The sequence below is a fragment of the Jaculus jaculus genome, chromosome 20 (assembly GCF_020740685.1).
Source record: "Jaculus jaculus isolate mJacJac1 chromosome 20, mJacJac1.mat.Y.cur, whole genome shotgun sequence".
NCBI classification, from domain to species: Eukaryota; Metazoa; Chordata; class Mammalia; order Rodentia; family Dipodidae; genus Jaculus; species Jaculus jaculus.
Genome location: NC_059121.1, coordinates 19,290,069 through 19,310,175, shown reverse-complemented (window position 1 = coordinate 19,310,175; position 20,107 = coordinate 19,290,069). Strand labels below are relative to the sequence as shown.

At 43.4% G+C, this 20,107-nt stretch overlaps 1 protein-coding gene across 7 annotated transcripts in view; it reads right to left on the bottom strand.

Moving 5' to 3' along the window:
- The window catches only part of Pde4d (phosphodiesterase 4D), a 1,345,132-nt gene that overhangs the window by 50,026 nt on the left and 1,274,999 nt on the right, over positions 1–20,107 (bottom strand). For 6 of the 7 annotated variants that reach the window (XM_045139033.1, XM_045139032.1, XM_045139034.1 and 3 more), the window contains one exon: positions 8,681–8,793. In XM_045139033.1, the coding sequence (XP_044994968.1) occupies positions 8,681–8,793 (113 nt within the window). Of the gene's footprint in view, positions 1–8,680; positions 8,794–8,882; positions 9,127–20,107 lie in introns of those variants that run through there. The other variant, XM_045139039.1, reaches the window with a different exon arrangement.

The window sequence follows — 20,107 nt, the reverse complement described above, 5'->3', positions numbered from 1 at the left end:
CCTTGGCTGATCATGTCCTCCACGCTTTCAGGCACTACAAGATGTTCCAGGCTCGTCTTTTCTATATCCTGCATGAATCTCTGGGATCACCCGTTTCTCCATGAAGCCCTGGTTCGTTTTCTTAGAGATCGGTATTAGAAATCAAAATGTGGGTGGCATCTGTGTGTTCATGCTGCTGGGGTTGTGGGCAAGAAAACATCTGTGCTATGTTAAATGACTAAGATGTTAGGATGTGGGGTGAATGGCTATGTTCTGGATGTAATTTTCTTAACATGAAATATTAACAGGAGATGTTGTGCCTGGGTCACGTTGGTTTCATTCAGAAGAATAAGAATAAGAGATGTGTTCATTTATGGAGCATAAGAGAAAAAAAAATAGGGGGCTGGAGAGATGGCTTAGCAGTTAAGGCACTTGCCTGCAAAGCCAAAGGACCCAGGTTCAATTCCTCGGCACCCACGTAAGCCAGATGCACAACGGGGCACATGTGTCTGGAGTTCATTTGCAGTGGCTGGAGGCCCTGGCACGCCTTCTCTCAAATAAATAAAGAAAAGAAAATATTAAAAAATAACCGGCTAGACTATTCTTTTATACCACTGCTTTGTCAATTTCTACTAGTAGAAACGCAGGGATTTAGACATGATGGGAAAAATAAAAGCCTCACATTAGTTTGCCAAGTTATACTGTAAAATTACACAAAGTGAAAAGGTGAACTCTTTGGGAAAACAGAAATTGGAAAAGTATACAAAAAAATATTGGCTTTGCAAATGTCACTGTTGGAAAGAAGAAACCGTGCCATGGTCGTCTTGAATTAGGGTCATCGAACATCGCTAGGCCACCATCACACACTCATCAGAAGGGTGGGTATGAATCAGAATGTCATAAGTTCCCCTCTGACATTCCTAAGTAAAAACGTATTCATTTGTAGATGGAATTAAATGACCTAACAGGCCCTGTACATACTGTCTTTCTGACTCTGCCTACACAATTCCTGAGCTCTCCATGACAACTGTTGAACCTAATGAGGAAACGGAAGCACAGGATGTAAAGAGGTACAATTTATACCTAGCTAAAGGCAGAGAATGTAGCCAGCCTAGGCACTGTGGTTATACAAGCGGGGGAGGGGTCTTGATCCACAGATCTTTCTGCCCAAAGAATGAAGAGCTCTGGAATGGGAAACTTCTGCCACAGAAATTTGCCATTGTCTCCTCTAGTCAAGAAATCTTGAGCTGGAGAGATGGCTTAGTGGTTAAGGAGTTTGCCCTCACAGCCAAGGATCCAGGTTCAACTCCCCAGGACCCACATAAGCCAGATGTACAAGGTGGTGCATGTGTCTGGAGTTCGTTGGCAGTGGCTGGAGGCCCTGGTGCGTCCATTCTCTCTCTCTCTACCTCTCTCAAGTACATAAATAAATAAAGATTTTTTAAAAAAAGAAATCTCATTTGTAGCAGAAAAGATACTTGCTTAAACCCAACAGATCTAACAAAAACTGACTTTCAATACTATTTTTGTCACTAATTGAGATAGTTATGTCCAGGGATCCATAAGTGGTCAGAAAAAATGCTTTACGGTGGCCTACAAGTGACTGGTTTCTCATTCCATCATTTTAATGCTATATGAGAAAAATATAACTGGATAGCTGGGCATGGTGGTGCACGCCTTTAATCCCAGCACTTGGGAGGCAAAGGTAATAGGACTGCCATGAGTTCAAGGCCAGCCTGAGACTACATAGTGAGTTCTAGGTCAGCTTGGGCTAGAGTGAGACCCTACCTGGACAAAACTATATATATAGATATATGATTTGGAACCTTAACTCCATGATTCATGATTCCATGTATATCTCTGCTTAACATATGACTTTCAAATGAGTATTTATATCTTATATTTGCTTTAAACTAAAACATTGGATATATACTAGCTGATGTGAAGGTATGCAGAAGTGACAAAGTTTGAATACTTAGACATAATTTGTTACAGAATAGAAATCAGAAATGTTATAGTCTTTCAACACAAAGAGTGTAGGCTACAGAGTATTCTTAATCTCACTTTTTATATATTCCAGACGGAGGAGCACATACACCATAGGGAATATCCAATGTATTTTAGGGACCAAACAGGCCTTGCATACACTATAGCTAATATTTGCAACAACATTTCAATCTTATTACTCTTGGCCATAAAGGAAGAAATTGAGCTTTAGAGAGGTACTATTAGGGGCCCAGGCCTGGAAGTAAATTTCACATCTTCTCTATGTGCAAAGTACACCAAAACTATGTGCTTTTACAGGCCAACACAAAACAGTAACAAAATAAAAATGCCTTATTAAAGGTAAAGTAGTCTCAGAGTCAAAGATTAGAAAGCCATTCCTACACTTGCTGGTAACCCAATTTAACTAATTTCCTAATGAACACAGCAGAAATGTGAACGGGAATATCCAAGCTCATCCCAGACTCTGTCAGAGGGGAGAAAAGGGCTTCTCACAATGCCTTTCAAAGCTGGTCTGAATATGAAAAGTAAAGGGCTGCCTACTTTTCCATGTTTTGCAAAGACTGCAGATTAACGGTGCCAGTGAAGTGAGCCTAGCAGGTAAGCTGGGACTGTGCACTACTTTGCCAGAGCTGCCCCAACCCCAGCTCTGGGGACACTTCAAAGAGAAGGACTCTCTTGTTGAGCGAGGGACAACTCACAAAGTCCCCATGTTTCATGGAACAAGTGGCAACTGTGACATTAACTACATCCCACATCTAACATGTATTTCTACATTGCAAAGGATGCTTCTCCAATGCATTCAATGCATTGTCTGTCATCCTTGCGATTTGGGAAAAAGTTTGTCCAATATATCTATATCCTTGCTCAATGCACTATTTTTATCCCGGCTAAGCCTTATATTTTGAATTTTTAAAACTAAATATGTTTAAAAATAATTCAAGATGCTCTCATATAGAAGCTACCATTTCCCTAGAAGTTAAATCATCATCATAATATGATAAATATATAAAATAATAATAAAATAACTTACCTAGTAATAATTAATTTATCGAAACCTAAATGTGAGAAGCTTTCTTATAATTAAACATTAAGAATATTGAAGCTCACCAACAGTGAATACTCCTCAAGAACTGAGCCCATGAGCATATTGACATATTTTGGGTGAGTCTTAGTGCACTGTTAAGTTATAATCAAAGACCATGGTAGCTCATAAAAACTGTTTTTCCAGGGCTGGAGAGATGGCTTAGCGGTTAAGCACTTGCCTGTGAAGCCTAAGGACCCCGGTTCGAGGCTCAGTTCCCCAGGTCCCACGTTAGCCAGATGCACAAGGGGGCGCACACGTCTGGAGTTTGTTTGCAGAGGCTGGAGGCCCTGGCGCGCCCATTCTCTCTCTCTCCCTCTATCTGTCTTTCTCTCTGTGTCTGTCGCTCTCAAATAAATAAAATTATTTAAAAAAAATGTTTTTCCATTAAAATTGTTGCCTTGCCCCTCTTATTATGTAAAGGCAAAAGAAAACACTTTTTTCTAATAGTAATTATAAAACCAGGAGTCCCAAATCTTCCATGTACATTTTATGGATCTAGACATAAATGACAAAACCAAAAACAAACAAAAAACAAAACAAGCAAAAGAACTTCCCCAAATCTGTCTATATGGAGCACAGAGAAGGAAAATCAAACTCTATGTACAAAAAGCTGAGTTTCTATACTTTTCAAAGAGATTCTTAACCTTAAAATTAAATTGTTTCTTTAGGCGTAGGTATTAAACTCTTGACAATGCTCTCCATTTTTGCCTCATAAATTCAAGTGCCTTTTCCAACGCTCTCAGCTTCATCTGTAGTGAAAGTTCACTTCTCTGAGTTAGGATTTCCTTGCGCAGTCGTGGAAGATCCTAAGGTTGCTATGAACAACCCTCATTCCTCCCTGGCCAGAATTAAAAAATGTCACCAACAGTCAGAAAGTGCTAGTCTGGTGCTCTGCATTGACAGTTACCAAACAGCAGGGGGCGCAGCCAGGAAGAAGCAAAGAAAACCGCCCCCAAAAGAGCTGCTTCATTTTAAGGGCAAAAGAAACCTGCTAGGGATGTTTGCTGAAAACCAAAGACAGGAGTGGAATCCCACCAAGAACTCAGAACCGTATTTGCAAAGCTGGCCTAAAGCACCTTCGGAATGAACTCGAGCAAAACCTGAAGTCTCTTAGAAAGATGCTTCCTAACTTCCAGACAGATTTTCAGATGGGAAGCCCAGGCATTTCCTTCCAGTAAATTCCGAACTGCGACCCCCACACACACCCTCAACCCCACCCTAATCTGAGGGCAGAAACAAAGTCCATTTTTATGCTGGTAGGAGAATTCACAACCATTTCATTTTCCTTCTTGAGGCACCACTGCACTTGGGTGACATGTGCCTTATGAGGTCACAAGGGGACTGTTCCACAGTCCTGTCTGAAAGGCCCAAGGTCTAGACATGTCTTCCTTACCAACCCTCTCACCCTTAATTTAATTCTATGAGAAAAAAAAAAATCCAAAAGTACCATAAAAGTACCCTGAATTAAAGGCATTTTACTAAAATAAATAAAAGAAAAAAAGTCTTTTGGACCCCAAACCAATATGACAATGCAAGTGTTCTACAGCCAAATAAGGCCTGTTTTTACTTCATTCAGCACAGCAGAAATGTTCCTCTTTCTGCCTGTAATTGTGCTCTAGAATTTTCGACTGAATTTCTACTTAGAACTTCAGAAAGCCCTAACAGACATGGTCAAGACAGTTACCTAAGGATGACAAAAGTCCACAGAGACATAAACTGTCTCACATGTAGATGGCAAATATGCAAACACAAAAACAAACATTTGAGTCTACCAGGCAATCAATGGCATTTGACCTTACCCTCTGCTATTGACCTTTCAAAATAGGTATTATCATGCCCATATTGTACCTCCAGGTCTGTCTGCATCTGAAGCTCTGAGATCTCACTAAAATTGCCCTCAATTGTAGTGAGGTTTCAGAGGAAATCTGCACAAATCTCAAGCAGATTAACGTGCTTATGAGGGCAAATGCTGCAGATTTAATCACTCACATTAAATGCCATCTGGAATCTCTTACCCCACCAGCCCAAGTATCATACACGGGCTGCAGGCAACCTTGCCCTTGGTCAAGAATCCGACCTGGTTCCTTGCCCCCAACACCAGCCAGCCAGCAGCAGTGGGCCCCACATGAAAACCAAGGCAGAAAGCACAGCTGGTTGTTTACAAAGCATCATTTTAAAGCTACTAATTACTTCAGATTTCTTTTACTAAGATATTTTAAATATATGAATTACTTGTTAACCCAATTGCTAAAACGAACTTGAAGATTCAATTTCCTTCTTTTTTTTTTTTCTTTATTCATTTGCAGACAGAAAGACAGAAAAGAGCAACAAGAGAGGGAGGGAAGGAGGGAATAGACATGGAGAGAAAGAGAGAGAGAGATAGAGGGAGGGAGAGAGAATGGGCACGCCAGAGCCTTTAGCTACTGCAAACAAACTCCAGATGCATGTGCCACTTTGTCTGGCTGGCATTACGTGGATGCTGGGGAATCGAACCTGGGTCTTTAAGCTTTGCAGGCAAGCGCCTTGATTGCTGAACCATCTCTGTAGTCCCAAGTATGTCAAGGAAGTTGTTCTTACTCCTGTCCAAACTGAAGGTAAGAGCCTCACTCTTGTGGTGGGGGGAGGGGTTGTTGCTTCAGAGCGACTGCTCTCTCTCATAAATAAATATCAAAGGCTTTCTGTTTGCTAGACTAAATTTTAATTAACCTCTGAAAGTTCATATGAATAGAACCTTCATTTAAAAATGAATGAATTAAAGAAGAAACAAATGGCTTAGCGACTTGAAAGTTAAAGCAACAGCTGAGCTAAGCTTAATTTAAAAAAGGGGCGGGGGGAGGCTGACATGGTGGCTCATGCTTTTATTTTATTAATTTATTTATTTGACAAAGAGGTGCACCAGGGCCTCCAACCACTGCAAACGTGGGTCCTGGGGGAATCGAACCTGGGTCCTTTGGCTTTGCAGGCCTTAACCACTAAGCCATCCCTCCAGCCCAGTGGCTAGTGCTTTTAATCCCAGCACTCAGCGGGCTGAGGTAGGAGGATCCAGGAGAGGATTACTGTGAGTTCAAGGGCAGTTTGAGACTACATGTAGAATTCCAAGGACAGCCTGAGACTACATAGAGAATTCCAGACAAGCCTGGGCTAGAGAGAGAAAGACCCCATTAAAAAAAGAGAGAGAGAGAGAGAGAAGAAAGAAAGGAAGGAAGGAAGGAAGGAAGAAAAGAAAAGCAGAGTCATGTCAATAATCTTTTGACCACAAGACATAAACAGCTACAATGCATCTTGAAAAATTATCTTCTCACTTTATAGCATTGACTTGGTTTCAGCATCTTAGCAAATGAAGATTCAAAACAAAATTTTAAAAAAAAATAGCTCTCTGACGTGGTATTTCTCGAGCAATTACTATGACCTAAAGTTTTCACCTTAAACTACAGAAACAAAGTATTTAACAGCTTAAGTCACTTAGCACACATTATTAGATTTCACATCAATTATTCAACTCAAACACAGGCTTTATCGTTAATATGGATTTTTCAGTGAAGTAACAGTAGTTGCTCAGGTGGATTAGGCTGAAAAAGTCCTTATCAAGTCACCTTGAAAACAAACATCCACTAATGTATGTATGTAAAGCGCTTCCAGTTTGCGCGCTGCTGTACGGAACGAATCAGACCACAGAATTAAGAACTCTGGACCCACTGAGAGTAGCCACCTCAGCCTCCAGGACACGAGCTATTTAGTATGTCTTCAGCTATTAGGAATCAAATTGTAGAAGAAAGAAAGAAAGAGAGAGAGAGAGAGAGAGAGAGAGAGAGAGAGAGAGAGAGAGGGAGAGAGGGAAGAGAGGGAGGGAGGGAGGGAGGGAGGGAGGGAGGGAAGGAAGGAAGAGGGCTGGAGAGATGGCTTAGCCTTTAAGGCACTTGCTTACAGAGCCTAAGGACCCAGGTTTGATTCCCCAGTACCCACGAAAGCCAGATGCCCAAGGTGGCACATGCATCTGGAGTTTGTTTGCAGTAGCTGGAGGCCCTGGAGTGCCCATTCTCTCTCTCTCTCTCCCTCTCATAAATAAATAAATAAATAAAATATTTTTAATTGTAAAAATGGATTGATATTTTATTAGTTTGTTAGTCAAATGACATTAATAGCACTTAATGCCACTGTCAGGAGTGAGACTACCATCTGGACAACAATAACTGGTCATTCTGGAGAAGAGCTATGCCAAGTTTCAACATGAAAAATTAAAAAAATAAAAAACAAGATAACAACATCAGAAGCATGCATCTCCTCATCCACACAGTGCATAGAGATCAGTCAGCGTGCGCATGGGAAGGCTTATGTCTGTCGGCAGTGTCTGGGGAACCCTCTGGTGACAAGCCAACTTTTCACTTCAACAACAAAGCTCTCTGTGTAAGGAACGCTAACACACTCAAGCAGCGTTTGTGTTTTTGTTTTTTTTTTTTTAATGCACAAAAACTAGAACAGGTGGAATTAAAAAAGAAACTACACTGAGCTTCTCAACGAAAGCATCACTAGCCGAAAGACCCACGAACTCACAAACAAAAATGGCATAACCTTCCTGACCTTGGAAAGAGGTGTTCAAAAATACACAGATATCTTTAAAAAAGCAACGATCTGACATTTTCACACATGACCGCCAGTCCTGAGTGTCTGACTCCCTCAGCCACATGCATGTAACATGCACAGGCTATCTTTGGCACAGGCCAGTCAATCATTAAAAACATACATAATCCCAACTACTTCTTTGCATACATAACCAAAGACAAGAAGAACAGGAAATCCTTTCCCCCCACCAAAAAAATAAAAATAAAAATAAAAAAATTCAATAAAACTGAAAATACTCTACCTTGCCTTCCAGGCTATTTTAAGGCTGTCTCATGTTGAAGGTTACTTTTCAGCACCCCCAAACTCCATTAACTGCCAAGACCAGTGCCTTGGCACATATGGCACAAATGCCCAGCTGAAGCGTAATGGTAACTGAATGGTAGCCTCAGAAACCTGGACTTGGTCTCCGAGGCTCAAGGCAAAACAAAGGCAGAGATCAGAAAACGGACCTTGTAGCTTGAGTGACGGCGTCTATTGAGAAGAGTCTATATAAAGGCTCTATTACCGTAGTGTATCCTGGCACTAACTTGATACAGGGGGGTAACGACGGCAAGTTTGGGGAACTCTTGAGTTTAAGTGAGGTAGGTGGTAGCCTCCAAGTGCCTTCACCAGCAACTTACAAAAATGCAATGAAGGCATCTCGAGAGTACCTTTAAACACACACACACACACACACACACACACACACACGCACGCACACACCCCAACAACAACGCCAGCAGACTCTCTACAGGGTCTCTACTGCAAGGGCAAAGTGTCCCTTGAAGAGCCCCTGAACCCTGTAGATCCTGTATCAAATTATGTCTCCACAAGATGTTTCATTGACCCAGAGTAGAGTGGACTGGACACGAGGGACAGAAGATTTAAGAGTGCAGTTAAAAAGCGTGACAAATTCTCTATGTAGCTGCCCCCCTGGAGGGAAGCACAGAGACAGAGCTCAGAGCCATCAAGGGTGTTGGGGTGGGGGGGAGGTAAGGGGGTTTGGCTTACCTTGTTAGAGGCCATTTCACTGACAGAATGCCTGGTCTGCAGGGTCTCTAGCTGGTCCAGACACCAGTCCAACTCCTCCAGGGTCTCGCTGGCCAGTTTCTGGTAGGCCTCCTCTACGAAGAGACAGGGAAAGGGGGACTCAGTTCTTGGGCGTTTCACTGGGCCACCAGCGAGTTCAAAAGGGGCCATCGTGCCACCATACCCCGTCATGCTCCGATGATGCCCCGTGTCCACACATGGGGACTGTCTCTTCATAGTGCCCAGGCCAGCAGCAGCGACAGCAGCGCGCGACGGGGCACCTAGGCTCGGATCCCCGGGAGCAGGCAGAGGTGGCTGTGGCTGGCCAGGAGATGATGGCAGCCCCACCGTGTCTCCAGTTTGTCGGTGGAGGAGGGGTCGTGGGCCTCCAGGGAGGGCGCACCAAGTGCCAACTTTTTTAAGAAAAAAAAAAAAAAAAACACAAAAACACCCCGATGGATGGCGAGTCCTTGAAGGCGCAAGAGGGTCCCGGGGATGGATGGCGGCGACCCGTTTGGGTTGGCGCGCGCCCTTGCAAAGTCACACTGGTCCCCCACCACCACCCCCTCTCCGGGCAGCTATCGCTGTCCCCTAAGCCTTTTGTGCGCGACACTTCTAAAGGGAATCATGAATCAGTCCCCCAGGCTCGGGGGTGCGCAGCCACCACGTTTCCTGTTTTCTTTTCTCAAGTCCTGGGGCGGAGGGCGCAGCGCCTCTCCAACATCATCATCATCTTCATCATCATCATCATCATCGGCATCACGATCGCCCCGTGGCTTTCCCGGAAAATTCTCCCTTCCCTCACGCCCCTAAGGCAGAACCCAGCTTGGCTCCTCCTTCACTCCAGGACCAAAAAAAAAAAAAAGAAAAAGAAAGAAAGAAAAGAAAAGAAAAAAAAGAAAATATTCCCAATGGCCAAAGGCCGTCCTTGTCCACAGCCCGGGCATCAGTGGGGAGCGCAGCCCCGGGGAGGCGTGCGTCCCGAGCGGGTGCAGCTGCGCCGGGCCGCCCGCCGCGGAGGGAAGGAACGAGCAGAGCGCAGGAAAACCCGGCGTGGAGCGCGCGCTGCAACGCGCCCGCCGCCCGGGGTCTCCGCGCGCGCGCCCGCCGCCTGGGGTCAGGCGTGAGCTGCTACGCGCAGGCGCACCTGACCCACCCACCCCCCCTACCCCCGCACCCCATCCCAGTAGGGACTCCCTTCTCCTCTTCTCCTCGCCCAGCCTTCCTGCCAGAGCCCATGCAGCCTGGCAAGGGACGGGACGGGAAGAGACTTGGAGGTTGAAGTATTTTTATTTTATTTTATTTATTTATTTTTGAGGGTTTGGGATTGACTTTTAACTTCACTGGAGAGAGACAGAGAGTTGGGGTATGGGCCCTTCGAGGCCTCCTGCCACACTCTCGTCTTCAAATGAACTCCAGGTGCGTGTGCCACCTCTGGACAGCTGGCTTTAAGTGGGTACCCGGGAACGGGAGACCCAGGACATCCATCCTTCGGGCTTTGCTTTGCAAGCCATCCCCTTTTTACCTCTGAGCTACCTCTCCAGCCTCCAAGGATTTACTTTTAAGGGAACCCTTAAGGGACTAAGAACATTTCTACAAGCACCCTTTTAGTGCCCAGTCCCAGCACCTAAGTACCAGACTTCTTAATTTGGGGGTGGACATACATGGTGCGTCGTGTCCCTGGGTGTCAAGGAGGTCAGGGGTGCCTTAGGACTTGACAATGTGCTGCAGTCTACGTTCAGAATTGTCTAAGAATGGACACCCGTCATGGTGCTTTCTTCAGACACGTGCATCTGGTCCAGGGGTACCAAGAACAAACGTGGGATCATGAAAGACTACATCAAAGGCGTTACCCAGAAAGCAAGCAGGCTCTGTGGATAAGAACTAAACAGCAATGCTGTTTCAGACAAAAAAAATGCCCGTACCCTCAAGGGTCCAACCTGGAAAACGTTGTCTTTAGAAAGACAGAGAGAAAAGCTTGTATGAAACGCTCACTTTCCTTCTTGATTTTTTCCAGGCCACCTGTATTGGTGGTGAGAGAAATTTTCGGACATGTTCATGCACTAAATCTCCTGACTCTGGGATTTGCCACACAGACTCTTACGTGAAATTTGGAATAGTTATAACAACTTTCAGAGCGTTTGTTACATGCACCCATGGGGCTTGCTATCAAAGATTTCTGAATTGTTTGTCCTTCATTCTGAGGACTGCTTGTTAAGTTTTTCCCTCTGTTCTAATCTTGGATAGTATCCTTAAATAAATGACTGCTGCCTGGGGCATGGTGGCCCTCGCCTTTAATCCCAGCACTTGGGAGATAGAGAGGTAGGAGGATCGCAGTGAGTTTGAGGCCACCCTGAGACTACAGGGTGACTTCCAGGTTAGCCTGGGCTAGCTACAGCAAGATACTACCTCGAAAAGTCCAAAAATAAATAAATAAATAAATGCTGCGCAAGGTGAGTTGAGGTTTATTTTTCTTGTTGTTTTTGTCCTTTGAGGCAACGTCTCCCTCTAACCCAGGCTGACCTGGAACTCACTTTGTAGACCCAGGTGGACGGTGAGGTTTAGAGTTGAAGTCTTTTTTTTTTTTTTTCTTTAACAACATCATCATCAACAACAACAAACCTTAAGGATAGTTATACATGGTCAGAATAAAATTCTTTATTTAGTTTTCCCCTGATTATAAGACTATAAAATACTACATGATTGCCTTATAAAAAGTAAAATATTAGACTCAGACATAGAAAGCCCTTTGTGTTGGGCCTTTAATCCCAGCACTTGGAGGAGCAGTGGTAAGAGAGTCATTGTGAGTTTGAGACCAGCCTGAGACGACACAGTGAATTCCAGGCCAGCTTGGGCTAGAGTGAGACCTTAACTTGACAAAAAAAAAAAAAAAAAAGAAAGAAAGAAAAGAAAGAAAAGAAAGAAAGGAAGGAAGGAAGGAAGGAAGGAAGGGAAGCAAACAAGCTTTTTGTAATTCCACAACCTCCAGATTCCCAAGCAATACATTGGATCCTTTCCACATGTAAATAGAGGATTAGCTAGTTACCAGGGAGGTATATCTACTAGGTATTTTTTCACCCTTTATGGTGGAAAAGAGATTTGAGGAATTGTCAGAGGAGATGAATTTATTCTACGAACATCTCAGTTGTCCACAGTTTGCACATTTAGTGGGTTTGGGGCCCAACCATTGGGTGAGGTTTGTTCAACTCTGAGTTTGGCTTTCTATGTTCCTCCCCTTGCAAACCACCTCTCTCCTTCTGACTTCCAGAGAACCTTCCCATTCATGAAGTACAGCCCTCCTCACCTTCACTAACGTCCGGCGAGTTTTCTGAAATGGGAAATATAACTCAAGCCTCTGACCCAACGGGGCATGGCTCCACCTATCATGTTTCTCTCTTCATTTTTTAATGTGGAAAAGTGATTCAGGAAGTTTCAGGTTAATGCCTCCAGACGCCACTCACAGAGACACAGGATTTGCTAATAAGACGGTGGTGGAACGGCTACAGAAGCAATGTACTTCTAAAGATCCACTTTATACTCAAATCATGATCAGCCATTGTAACTCGTAAGAGTTAGGTAAGCTCACAGTGGGTTGAGTATATGAATTTTAGCTTCTAACACTTTCTATAAGCTCTGCAAATCTATATGCTGTATGAATCAGAAGACTGATACTGCCAGAACAGTTGAACATACCAGTAAGTAATATATATATATATACATATACATATACATATACATATACATATACATACATATATATATATATACACACACATACATACATATATATATATATATATATATATACAACAGAATAAACAATTTCTTTTATTAAAATTATTACTAGAAGAAAGGACGGTGGTACGACTTCTTTCAAATTTTCAGGTTAGCCAGGCGTGGTGGCACATGCCTTTAATCCCAGCACTCAGGAAGCAGAGGTAAAAGGGTCGCCGTGAGTTCGAGGCCACCCTGAAACTACACAGTGAATTCCAGGTCAGCCTGGGCTAGAGGGAGACCCTACCTTGAAACAAACAAACAAACAAACAAAATTCCAGTTTGAGAAGCAATCAATATGACTAGCTAGAGATATTTAGGATCATTAAGTCTTCACCTTTAGAAATTTTAACCCCAAGTGTTTTAGGATATCCACTAGTTGACCTTTTCATTCCTCTCAAGGAAAAAGAAAAAAAAAAAGAAAAAGAAAAGCCTCCATGTGGAGTTGCCAGCTATCCTACAGGAAACTGAGTCACCATATCAAACAACACACCTACATGTCATCTACAGCGAACAGGACAAGAACAGTGAGCCGGTTTAATTTTGGCTTTCACCAAGAACACACACTGCATTCATTAACACAATACCCCCTAGAGAGGAGTGCACACCGTGACCCTACTTAAAAAAAAAAAAAATATATATATATATATATATATATATATATATATATATATATGAAAACTCTTCTATTTAACTGTCCAAAATCTTGCAAAGTTGGGGAGCTAAAGAAAGAAAAATATCCAACCCAACCCTATTGGCTAAATTCCATATAGGAACAGCTAGGGAACAGCAAGGGAGAAATAACTTCAGCCTTTTGGCAGTCCCCCCGCACGGCAGCATCAGGTTTCTTCCCGGCACCCTTGAACCATGTAACACCCATGAGTGTGCTCTAACTCTCCTGTGGACAAGCAGTACTCAATACGTTGCAGGCCAGCGCTTGGCTTCTGTCACTGTGATGTGCGCAAAGGGTTCCCCTGACACATGGCCTGAAACCATGCCAAGGGCTGCAGGGATGCTGAGACAACAGCTTCCTTTTGGAAAGGAAAAATGTCGTCAGCTTAGAGCCACAGCAGTTGGCTAGGGTCTGATGTCTTCTCTTGTGCAATGCTGGGCCAGTGACTCCTAACCCGAACCTACAGGGAGATCAAAGGGCCCACAGCACAGGACCGTGGAGCTGCGTGCGTATTCGTTTCTTGGCCAACACTTGTGAGGTTAAAGGTCTGCTTCAGTTTGCCATAATTCCTAGACAGGCTTTTTGCTACAAATGTGGAGAACAGGTCTAAAAACATACTAATTACTTAACGTACCAATTGTGTACTCTCCATTTGCAAAATCATTAAAAAAAAAAAAAGGATCACAGCTGACTTGAATTGTTTTTAAATAAAAACAACTTCATGAGACCACTTCTGAGAGCAAACATTTGAACACATGATTTTTTATTTTTTTTTTTTTTGGTCTTTTTTTCTAGCCTTACTGTACCCCCAGGCTGATCTGGAACTCACTCTGTAGTCCCAGACTGGCCTCAAACTCACTGTGATCCTCCTACCTCTGCCTCCCCAAATGTTAGGATTTAAAGGCATGCACCACCACACCTAACCCATCATAGGCTTTTTTTTTTAAATTATTTATTTATTTATTTGAGAGCGACAGACACAGAGAGAAAGACAGATAGAGGGGGAGAGAGAGAGAATGGGCGCGCCAGGGCTTCCAGCCTCTGCAAACGAATTCCAGACGCGTGCGCCCCCTTGTGCATCTGGCTAACGTGGGACCTGGGGAACCGAGCCTCGAACCGGGGTCCTTAGGCTTCACAGGCAAGCGCTTAACCACTAAGCCATCTCTCCAGCACTATCATAGGCTTTTTTAACCAAGTATAGTTTCTTCACTTCTAATTCTCACCCAAAACCTCTTTGTTTGGCCCAGTTAATTTGGTGCACGCCTTTAATCCCAGCACTTAGGAGGCATTGGTAGGAGGACAGCAATGAGTTCAAGGCCACCCTGAGACTACATAGTGAATTCTTGGTCAGCCTGGATTAGAGCTAGACCCTGTCCCAAAAAAATACCAAAGACGGCTGGAGCAATGGCTTAGAAGTTAAGGCAATTGCCTGCAAAGCCAAAGGACCTTGGTTCAATTCCCCAGTACCCACGTAAGCCAGATGTACAAAGTGGCTCATGCATCTGAAGTTCATTTGCAGTGGCTGGAAGCCCTGGCATCACCATTCTTTCTCTCTCTCTCTCTCTCTCTCTCTCTCTCTCTCTCTCTCTCTCTCTCTCACACACACACACACACACACACACACTGCCTCTTTCCCTATCTCTCAAATAAAAATATTTTTAAAAATACAAAAGAAAAAGTCTCTTTGTCCTAAAGTAGGAATCTATAGCATGTGGAGGGGCGGGCATCTGGAGAAAATGACTTCCGTTTCACATGAGTGTCTTTGAGCTAGTTAGTCCCTCACTTGTTTTGCTTGGCTTCATTTTCTGAGGCAGGGTCTCACTTTTTTAAGCCAGGCTGACCTGGAAGTCACTCTGTAGTCCCAGGCTGGCCTCAAATTCACTGTGCTCTTCCTACCTCTGCCCCCCATTGCCGGGATGGGATTGATTACAGGTGTGCGCCAACACACCTGGCTCCCAGTCACACCTGGCTCCGATGTGCTGCAGTGAGGGATTTGTGCAGGGTAGCTCTGACTTTGGCTGGCGTGCCTTCCTTTGCCTCTTTCTACATTTTATCTGATGGGATTTACATAAAGGCTCTTGATTCACTCTCAGCATGTGCATGTAACAGGTTTAAACAGAGCTTGCCAGTAGCAAGCTGATCTTCTTCCCAAATACCTGACAGCAAGTCCTTGTTTTGAAGTATTTTTAAATCTTGTAAAATACACAAATTTTTACTTAGTGTGCTTCAAAAACAAAAATCCAAAGTGAAGATGTGTATCGTTTTGTGAGTTTTTCTTCTTTTCTCTTCATACTATCTATATATTTTTTAAATCAAATGCTGCCTAGTAGAATTTTCTTAACAAAATAAACACAGGACTGAGTTCTGATTGTTACTCTGATTAGCAATTTGATCTTTATCATGTGCCATGAACTCTATTGCAATCCACAGAAGCACAGTGACTGTAGAAATATGTCCCTTACTCAGAGAAAGTCTAGAGTCTGGGAATGAACAGAACTTAGCAAATGGTACAATGGGACGTACTCTGAAGGAAGGAAGTATAAGAGATCTGTGACCATGGAAGAGGGCTGTTCCAATCACACTGCCACAGAAGGGAAACAGGAAAAATCAAAGTTCTTGGGAAGGAAATGGACAGGATGGTTAATTCAGACTGTCAAGTTAATTAGATTGAGAAGCACCTTGGACGTTAATAAGGCACTCCTCTGTGTTCCTGTGAAGGCTTTTCCATGGAAGATTAACTGAAGCTATAAGATCTACCTGGATGTGAATGGTATCATATTATGGGTTAGGGGTCCAGCCTGGGCCACAAAAAAGGTCAACGGATAAAATCAGCTTAGCAACAGCACTTCCTTTTCCTGTTTCCTGGTTATGAAGACGAGAGGAGGGAAATGATTGGAGTCTCTGCCACATGCCTTTCCTACCATGAGGGACTCTGGGCTCTCAAACCATAAGCCCTCATAAGTTGCTTTCTTTCTTTCTTTTTTTAATTTATTTATTTGAGAGTGACAGACACAGAGAGAAAGACAGATAGAGGGAGAGAGAGAGAATAGGCGCACCAGGGCTTCCAGCCTCTGCAAACGAACTCCAGACACGTGTGCCCCCTTGTGCATCTGGCTAACGTGGGACCTGGGGAACTGAGACTCGAACCAGGGTCCTTAGGCTTCACAGGCAAGCGCTTAACCACTAAGCCATCTCTCCAGCCCATAAGTTGCTTTCTGTCAGGAAGTCAGTCATGGCAGTGTGATAAGTAACTAGTACATAGAAGTTAAGAGAAAGAAAAATGAGCCAACACCTCTGATGATCAACAAGGTGAGTATATGTGCCTGGTGGACAATGAATACCACGGACAGAACCTTGCTAAGGGTTGTTTTTTTTTTGTTTTGTTTTGTTTTAAGGCCTGGAAATATCTAAGAAATTTGAGGAAGGGGCAGACACAGTTTATGGAATGTTCTTGGGCACCAGCAGGTAGGAGTGTTGGAGTGTATCTGCAAGAACAGGAACTGCAGGGCCACTCAAAGCACTCTGGGACATGACATGAGAGCCCATTTTACTTCAGATGCCAAACTCGAGGGTTGTGCCACTCATGAGGTTGAAAGAGGTGAGGCTGGGGTTCAGTGAGCCCACTATCTTTGAGCTATTATGCCTTGAATAAAATTTATTTATAAGACCATGTGCTTCTGCAAGGATAATTCTGATGTCAGATGCTACGCCAGACAAGCTCCATATTAAAACTCAGTATGTGTGGCGTGAATGGAAGGACTGTCCAGGGTGTCTTGAGAAGGTGTGGATTTATTCCTTTTATAAAATGTAATCCCCGAGCCACTGATTTGTTGTTGTTGTTGTTTTTGGTTTTTCGAGGTAGGCTGTCCGTCTAGTCCAGGCTGACCTGGAATTCACTATGGAGTCTCAGGGTGGCCTCGAACTCACAGCGATCCTCCTACCTCTGCCTCCCGAGTGCTGGGGTTAAAGGTGTGCGCCGCCATGCCTGGTGAGCCACTGATTTTAAAAATGATATTGCAATGAGATGGGTGAAAACTGTATTCACTGGAACTTCTTTTAAAGAGAGCCAACCTGCAAGGATGTATTTAATAAGGTCACACAGAAGGTGAGGCTGAAAGATAGTGTGGTTTGGTCAATTTTATTCTGTGACCATTCATACATAGAAGGGGGGGGGTGATGAGTTGGTTGCTAGAGAGGGCCCCAGAGGGAAAGAATAGTATAAGAGAAAGAACAAAGCTTAGTCTATATATAATTCCACACTATAAAACTTCCCAGCCCACATTTTCTTCAGTCATGTTGTTGGAGACACCACATGCTCAGTTATCTTGCCTTATGTTAATTCATCGAAGATATTGAACTTGAAGCTAGATTTTCCCAAGAACAAAACTCTGCCTGAGCCAGCAGTGAGGGAAGAGGCGGAGAAAGAGCAACAAGCTACTAGAACCCAGTGTGAGAATGAGGAGGCCCTTTGTCCAAGGCACTGGACTTAGAGCCACATTTACTGAGATGTCTGAGTAACAGACTCCAAGGCCATGTGTATAGGGATAAACAATATTATTCCTGAAAGGAAATGTGGGGAAAAAAATGGAGGATATTTTTCTACCATCTCACATTCTCAATACATAAAAGTCACCATGATGATTCACTTAATGTGGGAGGACCTTATTTTTTCACCTATAGATAGGAGATAGTAGTAAGAACTTTTGTAAGTTATTTTAAGCTTAAATAAGAGCTTGAGTTAGCTGGGTGTGGTGGTGCACGCCTTCAATGCCAGCACTCGGGAGGCAGAGGTAGGAGGATCGCTGTGAGTTCAAGGCCACCCTGAGACTACATGGTGAATTCCAGGTCAGCCTGGGCTAGAAACCAAAACAACAACAACAAAAAAGAGCTTGAGATAATTTTGCATTGCCTATTTAATAGTCTTTCTCCTTCCTCTTTTTTTTTAAAAAATCTACCCCCAGACTTATCTAAAGTTTCTGTAATTTCAAACAAGCCCACTGACTAAAACATAGAACACAGAGGTCTGGAATCTTAATTTCCACCTGGGACAATTTGAGGGTGGTAAGAAAGAAAAACAAAAGTCAAGAAAAGGAGTGAGGATTGAGTCTGACGTAATTTTACTAATAAACATGATTTAGGAAAACCCAGAAGCTAGATTCAGTGCAGAATTCACATTGATTTTTTTTTTCAACTATGGGCGTATATGTATATCATCCAAGATTCCTTTTGACATCCATCGTATTTGTGGTTAAAATGAATATGATCTTTCCCAAGCGAGACAAGAAAGATGAAGCATTGGTCTGTTTGTCAGTCTGTTTTGTTTTGGAGTAATGCCTTCCTTCCTTCATCCATCCATTCAGTTTTCTCTGTGTGTATGTGGTTACAGACCAGAAGATTCAGCAATTCACAAAGCAGTCAACAGTTGCTGCCTATGCTTAAGTTTACATGCTACTGGTTCAGGATCTGTCAAACATTTGGAGTAGCCATCTGTAAGGGAGGAATGTGAGCTTTGAGTCTCCAAGGATAAACTCAAGAAAAATTGGCTACGTGGAGAACTGGAAGCAACAGTTGAGGCAGAGAGCAGAGTTTCCATTGCTAACTGGGAAACCTAGGCCCTTCAGGTAGCTACAAACAGATGGGGCCGTAAATTCAGCAGGCAGACAAGGGAGGAAGACAAAGAGGAGGTGAGGCAGATCTACATCATTCTAAGAGCTTGTGGCTTTCCCTAAGACTCCATTAAGAGTTTTTTCCAAGCTAAGAAGTCAGGCAGTCAAATTTGTTTATAGGGCGATTACTCGGGGAATAGAGTATAAGGAGGCTTGAAAAATAACCAGGCCAGTGTGGAGACTTGTGAGAGGGCAAGGAAAGCATCCTAGGCCAGACCCAGAGTAGGAGACGTACAAAAAATTCAGGAATAAAACACCTCAAAATTAAAGAACGAAAGAGAATTTCAAGGAAGGTCATTGAATGCTGTTTCCCGAAGTCTACTTGATACTTGGAGGTGATATCTTTGGGAAATAGTTTAAGGAAGTTAGGGTCTGAGTGTGTGAGATTCATGCGCTAAGAAGAGGCCGCTCTGTTTTGCCAGGAGAGGAATCACAGAAGTGCTGGTAGTCTGCATGTCAGGGAGAGTCCTCACCAGAAGATGGTCATGCTATGAATGGGGTTTCTGAAGTCTGGCCCCCAAAACTCTATTCAATGTTTGGCCACTAAACTATCCAGTTTAGGGCATTTTGTGTTAGCAGCTAAGAGTTCAGCAAACTGTCACAGCTTTGTTACTGATCCTCTAGACACACTCACATACACGCAGGTTTGGGCAAAGTTAATTTTCATTCCAAATCCATACCGTATATTAGCTATACAAGACCGAAGTCGGTATTAGAGAATCTGTTTAAACCATTTTTGGTTTTCCAAGGTAGGGTCTCACCCTAGCTAGGGCCGACCTGTAATTCCCTGTGTAGTCTCAGGGTGGCCTCGAACTCACGCAATCTCCTACCTCTGCCTCCTGAGTGCTGGGATTGAAGGCATGCACCACCATACCTGGCTTCCCATTAAGATTCTAAACATGTGAAAGTTTCTTTTTCGCAGAACTTTGACCCAAAACAATTACAATTTCCCTCTGATTTCACAGCAACCCTCAAATCCTAACTATCTTATATGTAGACCAGCCTTCACTAGACCACAGCTTATCTTGTGCAATCACTGTGCATGGAAAGTTTGCAGTCAATGACAGCGCCCTCCAAATATTTCTCAGAGAATGTTCCAGTGAAAATGACCCTAACAAGATTCTTCTTGCTAATTAATACATTTCCTTGGTAAACAAGCTTATGCAGAGTAACACATACAGCAACTTTACAGTGATTCACACCCGCCAAAAAGCTACAAGTCTTATAGCCGAGGATCTATGTAATGGTGCTTAACAAGATTTATGAAGACGTTGGTTTGGGAATTAAAATTTTTTT